Source organism: Gossypium hirsutum, chromosome A09, assembly GCF_007990345.1.
Source record: "Gossypium hirsutum isolate 1008001.06 chromosome A09, Gossypium_hirsutum_v2.1, whole genome shotgun sequence".
NCBI lineage: Eukaryota > Viridiplantae > Streptophyta > Magnoliopsida > Malvales > Malvaceae > Gossypium > Gossypium hirsutum.
Genome location: NC_053432.1, coordinates 68,383,339 through 68,399,263, shown reverse-complemented (window position 1 = coordinate 68,399,263; position 15,925 = coordinate 68,383,339). Strand labels below are relative to the sequence as shown.

The 15,925-nt window shown below is 32.4% G+C and overlaps 1 protein-coding gene across 2 annotated transcripts; it reads left to right on the top strand.

Moving 5' to 3' along the window:
* The first annotated feature begins 2,818 nt into the window (after window positions 1-2,818).
* On the top strand, window positions 2,819-15,712 carry LOC107889300 (uncharacterized protein At2g37660, chloroplastic). 2 transcript variants are annotated; one of them, XM_016813669.2, is made up of 9 exons: window positions 2,843-3,183; window positions 5,272-5,384; window positions 5,547-5,600; window positions 5,749-5,833; window positions 12,867-12,972; window positions 13,854-13,940; window positions 14,050-14,147; window positions 15,077-15,186; window positions 15,451-15,712. In XM_016813669.2, exons 1-9 carry the CDS (start codon window positions 2,910-2,912, stop codon window positions 15,511-15,513), a joined length of 990 nt encoding a protein of 329 aa, XP_016669158.1. In that variant the 5' UTR covers window positions 2,843-2,909; the 3' UTR covers window positions 15,514-15,712. The 2 variants fall into 2 exon arrangements, with proteins under 2 accessions (XP_016669159.1, XP_016669158.1); XM_016813670.2 differs by lacking the exon at window positions 5,547-5,600 and having other exon boundaries at window positions 2,819-3,183.
* Window positions 15,713-15,925: the final 213 nt, after the last annotated feature.

Below are 15,925 nucleotides of genomic sequence, written 5' to 3'. Positions count from 1 at the left end.
ACAAAATGATTACTTTGGATTAAAAATTAAATGCAAATAATGTTGGTGCGTGAGGATAAAAATAAATTTTTGAGAAATTAACAAAGATTTCAAGGCATGTATTTATAAGAGTAGAATTTTGATGAGGAAAATTTCGAACACACAAACGGAACATGAACAATAACTCAAACAAAAAAAAAATGAAGCAATAAGACAAGACTACAATGTGCGTATCAAGTCACTATTTTAAGGTTCTATTAACTCTCACCTATACTTGGTGTGCAAATAAGTTTCAAGTAAATAAATCTTGAGGATACAATGAAGCCCGATAACTATTTGCGTTTTGCACTTACGGAAACAATACACTGAGCACTGAGCGGAGTATAACAATAATATCAATTTCTATAAAAAAATTCTGCAACAATTCGTTATAGAATAATCTAGGAATATAAAATATGATAGAAGAAATAGAAATAAACTTTGTTTCTATATTTTTAAGTGTGTCATACAAATGAAATTTCATTTCTATTTATAAGAGGTATAATGCCTCTCTAAAGGAGTATTTATTAAATAATTATGGTTAATTATTAATAATCAAGTAACATAACTTTTAAATTTAAGATACATAACTTATCACTATAAATAGTGACAACTTTTAATTAATAATAAAGTGATATAACTTTTAATTACTTATAACTTTTTATTTACAAATTTTAAAATACTATATATATTTTAAAAATGTCCAAATAAGTAATGGACTCAACAGTTGATATGTTTGATAGCTTTTCAGGTCTATACCTTTCTGATTTTGAAGTAATGCCTAGGGTCATTAGATCTTATTAACTTAATTATGATATAAGGCTCGGATTAAGCTATGATAAAAGAAATTTAAAAATATCTAACCTAATCACTTAGTTACCCATAAGAAATGACAGACTGTTTAAAAGGTTTAGGGGGCTTTGACTCAAAATTTTTAGAAATTATGAGTTTTCCTTTGAACTTTTTAGAATATCTCAAAATTGTTAAAAAATTTCATTTCTCAATAATCTTAAAAAAAAAAATTGGACTCCCAATTTTTTTAAAAAAAAATTGTCATTGAACTCCTAAAAATTTTGAAAAATGTACTAACCCCCTCCCAAAACTTAAAATCCAGAATTCATCACTTCCCATAAGATTGATTGAACAGTTCAAGTCATTTCCCATCTTTCCCAAAAGAAGCACTCAATTCATTTTCACTTCACCTTTCCCTCATAACTCATTGTCTCCAATTTGAAGGCTAATCACTTACAAAGCAAAACTAACATATTTTAAATTCGAAGCATTTGTACCATTTTTCTTTAAATTTTCAATTTGAATTCATATTTTAGTACAATTTCTTTTTTGCTTTCTTTTCTTTTGCTTTTCTATTCATTTTTCATTTTGCTACACATTTCAAGAAAACAATGTTTAGCCTTCCGTGACCACAACCAACATAATGTATCCTAAGCCCATGACATGCAAGACTTGACGTAAGTCTAAACAAACACCTGTTAATGGAGAAAAAATTAAAGAAAAGAATGAGAGAGAATGATTGTTGTTTTAGGAGAAGAAACAAGAGAAACTGGTTGTTGTTTGGGCTTAACAACGTAAGAAATAAAAATTCAGCTTGATTCAATACCTCAAGCATGAAGAGTAGTTACTTGTACAATAAAAGGAAAGACTAAGACTACACAGATTTTACACCTCATTTTACACCCTAATTTCATGTCTATCAATCCCTAAAATCACTACACAATCTGTCTCTAATTTTACTATCACAACACTTTCCTTAAGTTAGAACATACAAGGCAATAGGCTAATAACTTGTTTTATATATTTATATATATATCCTTAGTTAAAATATCTAATAATTGATAATTTGAATTGAAAAAATTAGTGACAATGCATCCGGACTAAATCTTTTGCCCTATAAAATGATAACCAATCTCTATGTATTTTGTTCTTTCATGAAACATCAAATTTAAGGCTGCTTGATTATCGTATATTAACTTCATCAGATTGATAATTTTTTATTTCAATTCTTAAAGCAATTGCCTTAGCCAAACAAGTTCACAAGTAACTAAGACCATCACTTGATATTCTGCTTTTGCACTTGATCTTGTTGCAACATCTTACTTTCTACTCTGCCATGATATTAGATGACCCCCAAAGAGAGTACAATGCTTTGAAGTGGATCGTTTATTTGAGAGAAATCCTACTCAATCAACATCTGAATATCCAATAATTTGTGTAGTTGTATGATCTTCACATAGTAGACTTTGCCCAAGAGCACCTTTGATGTATCTAGGAATATGTATTAGTACATCCGGTAACTATCACGTGGATTTTAAAGGAATTGGCTTACCATACTCAATGCAAAGGAAATGTTTGATTGAGTGATGGTAAGGTAATTAAGTTATTGAATTTTTATAAATTTTAAAATCAAAATTTATCATTTTGTAGTTGTTGAGGGTTAAATTTATTAGATTTTTTAGAACTTAAATTAAGATAGCAAATTTTATAAACATTGGGAACTAAATTTGTTGATTTTTTTTATATTTAGGGTCAAATTGATAAAAATATGTAAATATTTGAACGCTAAATTTATTATTAGACCAATAAAAAAGCCCGCAACAACTTCCCGTCACTCATCTAATAACAATTAACACCGTAATTAAAATTAACTTCGAAAAGTTTAATAACTAAATCGAAAAAATTAATAATTGAGTAGCTAAAATACAAACCAATTCTAAATTTGGGTTAGTGCCGTAGCTGTTGTAGAATTTTCCAAGAAGAATATGACGGACATTTTAGTAAAACCAGCGGGAAATATAACTACCACAAACAAACGGCTCCTCTGCTTTTCTTTTATTTTTCTTCTTTTTTTTAATTAAAAAAAAGAAATTATTTTCATGGCTACCAAGCTCTCCTTGACATTCCGATTCCCTGTAGAGAAATCCCCAAAACCAAGAAAATCAAAATCGGGAGTTCCACAGCTAAATTGTTGTAATGGGTATGGGTTCTCCAAGAACAACTCAGGCTTTAAAGGACAATTATCGATGAAAGTGAATGCTGTGCAAGATGAAGCAATTCAGTCTTCAAATTCAGAAACTACCCTTCTTTCCCAAACAATTCCTCCTTCTTCCTCTAAGCTTGTTCTTGTCGTAGGCGCCACCGGTGGCGTCGGTGAGCACCTCCTTTTCTTTTTCCCTTTATTTTTTGCATTTGTATAATTCTACTGTATTTGCTTATTTGGAGCTGCTACTTGTAAATGTATTGATTGAACTGTGCATTTGGCTTAGTTTAATGTTTAGAAAGTATCCGTAGCATTTTTATTTTTTTTTGAATTCCCCTTAAGTTGAACTAACAATTACTTGGGTGGTTGCTCCTGCTTTTCATTTCTGTCTCATATTTAGACAAGAATCTAGGCTATAATCTTCCAAATATATACAGACTAATTAGAAAACAAAATTACCAATATTGGTGTCGACTATCTGTCACTCACCTTAAGTACTCTAGTTTTGCTTTCTGCACTTTATTAGTTATTTTTTTCCTGCTTTACCAATTAGTGAATTTCTTTGTAGTATTTACTTTTTTTTACACTTAATACCAATTCTAGCGTACTTCTTCTATATAAGATAACATAATACAGTTATTGATATATTTTTGGGCGATTCTTTTTTCCTGATTTCTGTCATATATAAGAGATAAGTTGAGTCAGTCGATATAGCAGAAAGTTTGAGCTCAATTCAACTGCCAAACATGGTAGAAGCTCAAGCTTGATTGAGTTTTGATTGGCATACATGAGTTTCAGATGTTCTGAAAATTACTTTTGCATAGCTCTGGTTAAGTAGGCCAATTATACTGTTTCAAACATATCATACGTTTTGTTTGAAATATATTACTATATAAATGTTCTAAAAGTTAAAATTTAATCAAAATCTTAAAGGCCATTTAATTTGAGTACTATGACTGAAACTTGTCTTGACTGCATGTTTGAGTACTAAAAGGCTCTTTTTAAAAGGTTGAGGGTCAAATTTAGCTCAAAAAAGAATAAGGGCCAAAATGACAAAAGGTGTAAACATTTAGAGCTAAATTTGACATTATGCTTTTCTTTATTACCATATTTTATGTTACCATACAAGGAATGACATGAGGAGATGCGTGTATTTCCTTATATAATCAGATATGTTATCATATTTCCATATTTCATGATATCATTCCTTGTACCGTATTTCATGTTACCATGTTTCCAATTGGTTTCATGTTACCATATTTCCGTGTACTTGTTATTCATAAAATCAACAAAGTTTTCCATATTTCATGTTACCATGTTTCTAATTGGTATCATTGCACCGTAGTCAACAAAAGAACTTTAATCCCTTCTATACGCCAATGTATAACACAAATTGAATTGGTTCCACATTCCATAATCAATTAAGCATATCCCAAATAGCTTTTCTTTTTCTGGTAAACATGCATAAATTTAAATAATTTCACTGGTGCACATTGACCGATAACAGGTTAAAACTCTTGTTTCAGTTACATTATAGATGTATTGGTTATCCCACGATCCATAATCTATAATAATGTCATATAGCTTCTTCTTCTTTTTTCCCTTTTATATGAAGATTAGTTCAACATACTTCTCATACAATGATATCAATGTGGTATCAGTTGTTTTTAACTTATCCCTGTTTAATTATGGTGTAAGTAATCATGCTTTTAGAAGTCGAGTTAATTGTGAGCTTTAGGTAAATGTTAAAGTAGCAACAGCAAGTTCCATTTTGTGACATAGTTCAAACTCACAAAGGGTACGGTGCAGATGCGAGATCTACACTGCTCGTTACTGATGAAGCAGGGATCCAATAACTTCCTCAACAATGCCAAAGCACATACAATACATTCTTACATGTGAATCTTGTCTTAGATGCTATAGTATCGGATAAACTAAGAGTCTTGAGTTAATCATTTTGTTGAAGGAATTTGGAGATGCAGAAGGTCTCCCTCTTTGAGTAAAACATACAGTCTCATCTAGGTCATTTACAAATTCTACTTGACATTGACTTGAAGTATTTTATTGGTCTTGTATCTAAGCAGAACAAAAGAGAAAAAGGTAAACATGAAAACAAACATACGTAACCACGTACGGATTAATTCTTCTTCGGCTTAGTGCACTCACGAGCAAAGTGACTGAATGGTTAAATTTTACTTGTGGTCGGTGTCAAACTTTACATGTTTTTCATAATATCAGCAAGTTGCTTTTCTTTTCAGGGCAGTTGGTAGTGGCATCTTTGCTGAATCGGAACATCAAATCACGCCTACTATTAAGAGATCCTGAGAAAGCAATTTCTCTGTTTGGTAACCAAGATGAAGAGAAGCTACAGGTGGAATTTCATCTGATGCATGAATCAACCATGCCCATTGATTATGTTTCTTAAAATATCCTTGATTTTATGTAGTAAACAGCATTCTCGCTTTTAAAATTCTTCTCTCTTTATTCAGGATATTAAATTTATTCTAAAAAAATATTTTTGAAAATTTGATAGGTTGTTAAAGGGGACACTCGAAACCCAGCAGATCTAGATCCATCTATATTTGAAGTTTGTGCTTCTTATTTATCTGACCTTAAACTTTTCCTTCTATTTTCTAGATAAATGACCGTTCTTGGGTTTCATTAGTACCTCTAACAGTTCAGAATTAATCTTTCACATATGATTTTTGTATTAATCTTTCACATTTTTTGTACAGGGGGTTACACATGTGATTTGTTGCACTGGAACAACTGCATTTCCTTCCAAGAGATGGGATGGAGATAATACGCCTGAAAGAGTAGGTCAGAAACTGTTTGAATATACAAAAGAAAATTAATGCATACTGTTATCTGTTAGAATTTATAAAATAAATCTACAATATAACTTAATAAACTAGAGTTTGTCATGTCAAATCATTAAGAATAAATCAATAACAAAACTAGATGCGGAAATGTACCTGAATCCATAGATTTCTTGAAACTTTCTGGAACTTGGGGATTTGATCTTCCAAATTAGCACACAAGAAATTCAGAGAATATCTGTTCTCTCTTTCCTAATGATGGGATATTAGAAAAGATATCTTGTGTATAATTTGGCGACCATAACCCTAATATTTATAACCTTAGCATATTAGTTCTAATCAAATTCTAATTAGTCCATCATTAATTAGAATTTGATTAGAAAAGTATCTACACATATTTTACCCATACTTTATTTATTTAATAATTAAAAGCCCAATAAAATTCTAACTAAATTAGATCACTTTTAATTTGGGCTAACCTATCATGATAGTAAATAATATGTAATTATCCTTATTATATATGTGATGTCCAAATTTTCCAACAATCTCCCACTTGGACCACATATATATACTAATTACTTTATAATTACATGTCATTAGATAACCTTATGAGCTCAAAATTTTTTACTATCATATCCAAAAGGCATTCCGTACAATCTCGTCCATTAATTATATTAACATAGAACCAAGACGACTTTCGTTACAAATATCGTAACTAAATCCATCAATGATCAAGTATATTAACACAACCAAATGACATAGATCAAGTATGGATGTGTAGCATGGAAATTACATGCAATATGATCTAAACATGTCTATTTCCAACTGGTCCTTCCTTAAACTTAAGTGAGGTCAATTTCAAAATAATAAACAGAGTGAATAAACTGAATACTTTATTTCTGATCAGAAAATAACTAAATAACTAAAACCATTTTGCACTCTTTCTTTTACAACTAGGAATTTTATGTCAATATGCTTTGACTTAGATGAACTCCTGTTGTTATTGGAATACAGCACTGCTGACTTATTGTCACAAAATAATTTGAGTGGTCTTTTTACATTCTCCAAAATGCGCAGCCCTATGACAAAGTTCTGCAACCATATTCCATGGTTTGATGCCTCATAGCATGCTACAAACTCTGCTGCCATAGTGGACGAAGCTACAAGTGTCTGTTTGACACTTTTCCAAGATATAGCTCCTCCGGCTAACAGGTAAATATAGCTTGATGTAGATTTCCTACTATCTTGGCATCCAGCGAAATCAGAATCAGAATACCCTATGACCTCCAAAAGATTTGATCTCTTATAAGTAAGCATGTAATCTTTTGTTCTCTGAAGATATCTCATAACCCTTTTGGCTGCTATCCAATGGTCTATACCAGGGTTGCTTAAATATCTGCCTAACATCCCAACAATGTACGCAATGTCCGGACGCGTATACTTGAGCATACATTAAACTCCCAACAGCTGATGCATAGGGAATCTTTTGCATTTCATGAATTTCAAGGTTACTTTTAGGGCATTGAGTAAGACTAAATTTGTCTCCTTTAGCGACAAGGGTGTCACTTGGTCTACAATTCTGCATGCCAAACCTTTTGAGTACTTTATCGATATAGCTCTTTTGTGATAATCTAAGAATACCTCGAGATCGATCTCGATGTATCTGAATTTCTAAAACAAAGGAGGCGTCCCCAAGATCTTTCATCTCAAAATGCTTGGATAAAAATCTCTTGGTTTCGTGCAATAAGCCTATATCATTAGTGGCAAGCAAAATGTCATCAACATATAGAACCAGAAATATGTACTTACTCCCATTGAATTTGTGATACACACAATCATCAACAATATTCATTTCAAAACCGAACGAAATAATTATTTGATGAAACTTGTGGTACCATTGACGGGAAGCTTGTTTGAGTCCATAGATGGATTTTGTCAATTTGCAAACCATATTCTTTGAGTCTTTCGACTCAAAATTTTCTGGTTGCACCATATAAATTGTTTCTTCAATGTCGCCATTAAGAAACGCAGTCTTAACATCCATTTGATGTAACTCAAGATCAAAATGAACAACAAGTGTCATGATTATCCTAAAGGAGTCTTTCGATGAAACTGGAGAGAAGGTCTCTGTAAAATCAATACCTTCTTTCTGAGTATATCCTTTAGCTACAAGACATGCCTTATACCTTTCCATATTTCCATTTGCATCCCTCTTGGTTTTAAATATCCATTTACAACCAATTGGTTTTACACTTTCAGGTAATGAGACAAGTTCCCAAACTTTATTGTCTTGCATAGATTTATACTCATCTTTCATGGCATCAATCCACTTTTGAGAATTAGAACTTTTCATGGCCTGATGAAAGTTGATTGAATCATCTTCCATCATTCTATTATTATCCTCATGTTCTTGGAGAAATACAATATAATCATCTGGAATAGCATTTCTCCTTTCTCTTGTGGACCTCCTTAATGGCACTTGTTCTTGAGGTTGTTGAGTTTGTTCGTCTGGAACAATTACTTCATTTTGAATGAGGAGTTGTTCAACATTGTCTTGTAGAGGTTCTAGATTCACTTCTTGATCAATGATAGGTATAAGAAGCTGAACATCATCAAAAGTGATAGTAGGAATTGAGTTAGAATCCAATTCCTCATCAAAAGCAATGTCTCTAACCTTATTTCTCCCCCCAAAATCAACATCTTCAAAAAATGTTGCAGTTTCTGTCTCAAAAATATTCTTTATTATGGGATCATAAAATTTATAGCCCCTAAATCGCTCAGAATAGCCAATAAAGTAGCTGCTTATTGTTTTGGAGTCCAATTTCTTTTCATGAGGCCTATAAGGCCTTGCCTCAGCTGGACATCCCCAAATGTGAAAGTGCTTTAGACTAGGCTTTTGACCTGTCCAAAGCTCATAAGGTGTTTTTGCAACTGCTTTATTGGGTACACTATTCAGAATGTAAGCTGCTGTCTTTAATGCTTCTCCCCAGAGGGACTCAGATAAGGTAGAATGAGCAATCATGCTCCTTACCATATCCTTAAGAGTCATGTTTCGTCTTTCAGCTATACCATTCATACTAGGTGATTCTGGCATGGTGTACTATGGGACAATACCACATTCCTCTAGGAATTTCGCAAATGGTCCTGGACATTGTTCACTTGAGCCATCATATCTACCGTAGTACTCACCACCACGATCAGATCTAACGTTTTTAATCCTTTTGTTGAGTTGATTCTCAACTTCAGCTTTATAAGTTTTGAACACGACCAAAGACTGAGATTTTTTATGAATGAGATATAGGTACCCATAACGTGAGTAATCATCTATAAATGTTATGAAATATTGTTGTCCATTTCATGATGCCGTAGGGAATGGCCCACAAATATCTGTATGAATTAATTCTAAGACATCTGAAGATCTGTTGGCACCCAATCTCTTGGTTTTGGTCTATTTTCCCTTGATGCAATGACACAAACATCAAAGTTTGTGAAGTCAAGGGACTTTAAAATACCATCAGACACAAGGCATTCAATTCTAACTTTTGAGATATGACCTAAGCGCCTATGCCATAATGATGCTGAATTTTTCTTATTTAATTTGTGTTTAATACCCCGTGATCCCACATGCAAGGTTTCATTATAGGATACAACTGTTTCTAGCAAATAAAGGTTGTCATAAGTATTTAAATAACCAGTTCCAATAACATTTGAATTTAAAGACAAATTAAATTGATTGTTTCCGAATGAACAATAATATCCAAATTTGTCCAACGAAGAAACAGAAACTAAATTCTGTCTAAATGACGGTACAACAAAAGTGTCTTTTAAATCCAAATAAAAACCAGTTCCTAATAACAACCTAAAATGCCCAATTGCTTCCACTTCTACCTATTTCCCATCGCCTACAAATGTGTGTCTTTCACCATCACTTGGCTTTCGGTAACTCAAGCAACCCTGCATAGAAACACTTATGTGAGTAGTAGCACCAGAATCTATCCACCAAGTGTTTCTAGGTACTGAAGCTAAATTAATCTCAGAACAGACCAAATTAAGAATTATACCTTTCTTTACACGCCAAGCATGATATTTGGTACAATCTTTCTTTACGTGTCCAAACTTATTACAAAAGAAACAACTCTTTGTAGCTTGTTGTTGTTTCTTTTGGGCTAGACCCTTAGCAGCTTCATTCTGATATTTTCTTTTCTTGCCCTTGTCCTTAGGGGCATTGGCCAAATGAGCACTTTCAGACTTATCACGCTTCAACCTTTCTTCCTCTTGCACACAATGAGAAATGAGCTTATTTAGGGTCCATTTCTCCTTTTGACAGTTATAACTAATTTTAAATTAGTTAAACTGTGCAAGAAGCGATACCAAAACCATAAGAACAAGCAATTCCTTAGAAAGTTCGATCTTAAGTGCCTTAAGTCTTGAAGCAGTATGGAACATCTCCATAATGTACTCCCTTACGTTTCCTTGACCTTTATACTTCATAGACATCAAAGAAGTCAGAAGTGATGTCATCTCAACCTTATTGTTTTTAGCAAAACGTTTCTCAATTTCATCAAGGAAACCTTTGGCCTGAGTAATCTCTTCAGATTCTGTGCCCCTAAAGGCTTCTGGAATGCTGTGTTTCATGATCATTAGACTCATGCGATTTGAACGATCCCACCTCTCAAAGTCCCTCTTAATATGAGGGGTGCTTTCCGCAGTGAGAGGTGCAGGTTGTTCTTCCCTTAGTGCAAGGTCTATGTCCATACAGCCAAGCACTATAAGTAAGTGCCTTTTCCATTCCTTAAAATTAGTTCCATTAAGCATGGGTATAGAATTTATATTAGCAGATATTGTAGCAGCAGAAGATGAATTTGCTGAATAGAGAACAAAAACAAGCTTAAATCAATATTCATAAGTAAACAATAAATTCAATATAATGGCTAATCCCATCTCAAGATACCAAACACTACATTAATATCAAGTCTTTGGACAGTAATATTAACAGTAAACGGTACTCTTGTTGTAGCAATCAAACATTGACAATAAATTATGTCAAGCAATGAATTAATCTTTGGACTAACTTATTGCTTACATAAAATACCTTATAATTGTCACACATTTATCACCACAGATGTCGTTGTAATTCTGCCAAATATTAACTTACCTTTGGGTCAATCAATAAACGCATGAATCACAAAAACATATAACCATCTTAATATTTCAAATAATCTAATCTACACAAAAGAGGTCACTTTGGCGGCATTTTGTTTCAACTAATTTATTTAAAATATTAGATATCCTTAATTAAAAGCCAAAATCTGAATTTATTTATTCCAAAATATTTACCTTAATTTCATTTTTCAATCAAATTAAAAGATAAAACATAAATATATATTTATATTATTTTCCAAAACATTAAACCAATCAAAGCATGCATATTTTATATATTTATATAAACAAACAAAACATAGATATGAATCAATTTCTATATATATATTAAATGTCATATGGATTAAAATAATAATAATCACATGCCTTACAAATACACAGGAACTGAATCACAATATTTTCAAATAAAACTTAAAAACGTAGGTATCAAATAATATTACCCAATTTTAATATGAAAATCACCCAATTATTTTTATTTTTTTATTTTAATATGAATTCAAGATAAAAAAAAACTTTAATATAAATCTTCAAAAAACAACATATATATCCGAAATATAAAACCCATGAAATTTCATGAATTAATTATTCAAATGAAGAACCTGAATCAATTCCCAATGATTCGATATGACGAGGCTCTGATACCACTTGTTAGAATTTATAAAATAAATCTACAATATAACTTAATAAACCAGAATCTGTCATGTCAAATCATTAAGAATAAATCAAGAACAAAACTAGATGCGGAAACGTACCTGAATCCATAGATTTCTTGAAACTTTCTGGAACTTGGGGATTTGATCTTCCAAATTAGCACACAAGAAATTCAGAGAATATCTGCTCTCTCTTTCCTAATGATGGGATATTAGAAAAGATATATTGTGTATAATTTGGGGACCATAACCCTAATATTTATAACCTTAGCATATTAGTTCTAATCAAATTCTAATTAGCCCATCATTAATTAGAATTTGATTAGAAGAGTATCTACATATATTTAACCCATACTTTATTTATTTAATAATTAAAAGCCCAATAAAATTCTAACCAAATTAGATCACTTTTAATTTGGGCTAACCTATCATGATAGTAAATAATAACATGTAATTATCCTTATTATATATGTGATGTCCAAATTTTCCAACATTATCAACATCTACCTTGGCATTTTCCATGGAATATTGCATGCTTTGTAATGATAAATATATACTACTTAGCATTAACTTGTTCATTCTCTTTACTTGAAATTGTTGATGAACAAGCTTTGGTCATTTCAATATTGATATCTATGACTTTAGTGCATCTATAATGTCATGTGCATTTACGTGCACATGGATAAGAATGGAGCTAACGGGGTCTAGGGAGCCCATATCACTCCTAGCCTTTCCAAACTTATGTCCTAACTTTTCCTAAGTTTTTTCATCAAATTTTAAGTCTGGCCTCTCATAGGTTAAAACTTTTGCCAATTTACTTAATTATTAATATATTTGAATTTATTAAATGTAAAAAGTTTAGAATCCAACTCTCTTTTTATTAAGGAGGCATGCATTAGTTATTGTGTACAACAAGAAATGTACTTTTCATGTGGCACTTACCTTTTAAGTTACTTTATGTAAAAAAAATTCGTGCATGATGATTTCTTTATTTTGCAAATTACTAGAAAAATAAATATATTATGAGATGATTTTGTGCAAATAAATTTTAAACTGTTTTTTTAATCTTAAAGTCATTAAAATTATCAGATATTGCTCTATCAATAACGTAAAAAGTTTTCCTCCAAGCTTCCAATCATGTCTCTGTCCCTCCACATGAACTGATGCATAAATGTACACGTGCACTGAGACACAGATTTTGACTATTTTGTATTATTTTTGAAGATTGGGAGGGTGTAAGGAATCTTGTATCTGCATTGCCTTCATCATTGAAGAGAGTAGTTCTTGTTTCATCAGTTGGTGTAACCAAGTTCAATGAACTACCATGGAGGTGAGAAGAATAAGTATTTGGAAAATCTTTTGGATAGTCAATTATGGAGTTCGTGATGACTTGCCTCTGTCTCTCTGCTAGTGTTATGACTTCTACTGACTGCCTGGATATTTCTTCTTTCCATCTGTATTATAAGAAATGGACTTCTAATTCAGTGAAACAGAGAGATATCATGTCGGATTCCATGCTGAAAAAATTGTGAAATATCATCTCATAGTTCAATCATGTTATTTAAGGCCTCTATATTGGAAAATTGAACTTGCAGCCTCATCAACTAGGGGTCAATACCAAGTTCTACCACATCATTGAGTATGCTTTCTTTCGTAGATAATTTGCACTTTTGTCTTGTAAATTCTGAACTTTTGTTGTGACCAATTTGAACACGGACTCGGAGCATGTTATGCTCAGTGAGCCAGAAAGTACAGTTCATAGATATAACTAATTTTCTGCCCAATCATCAAAACCTGACGCACATAGTTAGCAATCGGTATCATACTGCTATTGTGTCTTGATTAGCAATCAAATGATCAAACAGTGAATGCCATTACATGTTTTTTGTTCACTAATGGTCTGTTTTCTTTTGGCTTTAAACTTCAATTCCATTATTATTTCTACTGTATGAATGATTTTTGTGAAAGAGCTTCATGCCTTCCCCTCTCCTCACCATCCCCGTCCAAGAAAAAGGGAGAGACAAAGAAAAAGGAATGCAGGAGTAATATATAATAATCGCAATTATGATATGATTTAACTTAATTTTAGTACCATTGAATGTGGGGCTCTTGCTGTGCAGCTATTAATACTGGTTTTTGCTACAAAATATCTGAGGGATGTTGGTTTGCAGCTACTTCTAATCAACTTTATATTTATTTTAATTTTTGCAGCATTATGAACATTTTTGGGGTTCTAAAATATAAAAAGAAAGGGGAAGATTTTCTTTGTGAGTCTGGCCTTCCATTTACCATTATCAGGTACGTGAGTAATCATAATGTTTTCCGTTGTTAGCATGAAATGGTGCGTCAGTATGCTTTTGGCTGATGTACTTCAATGTTTCTCCAAACAATACCCTTTTGTGTACAGAGCTGGTAGATTGACAGATGGACCTTACACATCATATGATCTTAACACTTTGCTTAAAGCCACTGCTGGACAACGCCGTGCAGTTGTCATTGGTCAAGGTATGTTGAATCAGGTTTTCCAGTGGCGCAAATAGTAAAACTGTTATGTATAACGTATTTCAACAGCAATTATAGACAATAAAAAGTTCTGACTGATTAAGGTATGTTGAAATTGAGTTCCCACTGGGTTAGATTGTAAAAATGCCTTGCAGCCACCCTTAAAGAGGTGGTATACAAAAAGTCAGAGTCCAAATCCCAGCATTGGCAACCCCTTCTCATATTCTATAGAGTGCAGCCTCCTTTGTAGCAAAAAGGAGAAAAAATGTAAATATCTATTACAGTTTGGACCAAAAATTAGATTGGTTTCTCAGCATTATTTTCTTAGGTCCAGTTTTTGTTAAAACAAATATTATTACTCTTTAACCTTTTAATTTTCAGAGAAATTATTATTTCAGGCCCTTATGTACTTTTTCTAGCTTCAAGGTTGAGTAGTCCTTTTAACATGTTATGAAATCCTCTATGAATTAGCAATCTAGAGTTTGAGTTCTGGCTTTCCATTTATGATAATTTAATCTCAACTGCAAGTATACAGTAGCTTGGCTTTACTCTATGGTTTCAAGGCAATGAACTTGCATTCACAGTGTCACACATTCCCATTGTGTGTGTCTATTTTAGATGTTCCTCCTACCAAGTTGGTGATTGCTTGAAAAGATGATATATTTTTTCATTTTGTTTTTTTATGCACCATTAGCAATGGTTAAGTAAATTTAATCTCAACTGCTGTTTTTATGCACCATTGAAAAGATGATAGATTTGATAGTAACTGCCAACAACATAAATTTGACAAGAAAAAATTGCTATGACCGGCTCTTCTAGTCATAAAGACATTTTAAGTCATGCAAAAGCTTTGGAGACAGATTCATATACATATGATTAAGCAAATTATAAGCTGTCTATATGATTCACTTTTGGGGGGGAAAATGACACAGGAGATAATCTGGTGGGAGAAGTAAGCAGACTTGTGGTTGCTGAAGCTTGCATACAAGCAATGGACATAGAATTTACTGAAGGCAAAATTTACGAAATCAACTCAGTTGAGGTAAGTACTGCAATTTGTTATAGCAGGTGTAGGATTCCATACATGCAATGACTTACATTTTAGGTTTTTTCTAAAACGGAAACATGGTGCGATTTGAATCTGTAATCTAATTGTGATTATCGAAAGATGAGAAATGAGTAGAGTTATGTGAATTCCTTGTTTGAGGGTAGTAACATCATTTTAGGATCTTACTAGAAGTTATTAAGCATATTTTTGGTTGATAAGTTGGTTTGCCAAAATGAAGATATTGAATTTACGTGGCAGGGGGAAGGTCCAGGAACCGATCCAGAAAAGTGGGAGGAGTTATTTAAAACAGCACGAGCGTAGTCTACATGATTCATCACCATCAACGAAAGACATGTTGTAAGAGTGAAGCACTAATATAATATGATTGCTTTATTCACCGTATCGGTTTCTAATGTTTGATATAGGACGAGAACTCAAGAAACTTGAATCGGTCTCTAATGTTGGTGATATGGTTAAATCTGTTATGGGACTCCAGTATTAAAATCCCTACTTCTTACCACTTCTTTTGTACCAATCAAAATCTGCAAGACTTATTGTGCGGAGAGAGCTTCTCACAGTGCTTTGGGTTGTGTTGGCAATCACAAGTTTCTGTTTCGATTCTCAAACGAATGCATTAGAGGGAACAAGGGATAAAGCAAGCAAATTCATACCATAACATGCTCTATTATAAAGCAAGTACAAATTTCCTGAAACCACTATTATAAAGCAAAAA

Excerpts from the sequence above, each read along its gene's own strand:
- LOC107889300 (XM_016813669.2), top strand. The coding sequence starts at position 2,910 with ATGGCTACCAAGCTCTCCTTGACATTCCGATTCCCTGTAGAGAAATCC. Across the intron at positions 5,601-5,748 it reads TAGATCCATCTATATTTGAA|GGGGTTACACATGTGATTTG; the intron begins GTTTGTGCTTCT and ends TTTTTTGTACAG. Across the intron at positions 14,148-15,076 it reads TGCAGTTGTCATTGGTCAAG|GAGATAATCTGGTGGGAGAA; the intron begins GTATGTTGAATC and ends AAAATGACACAG.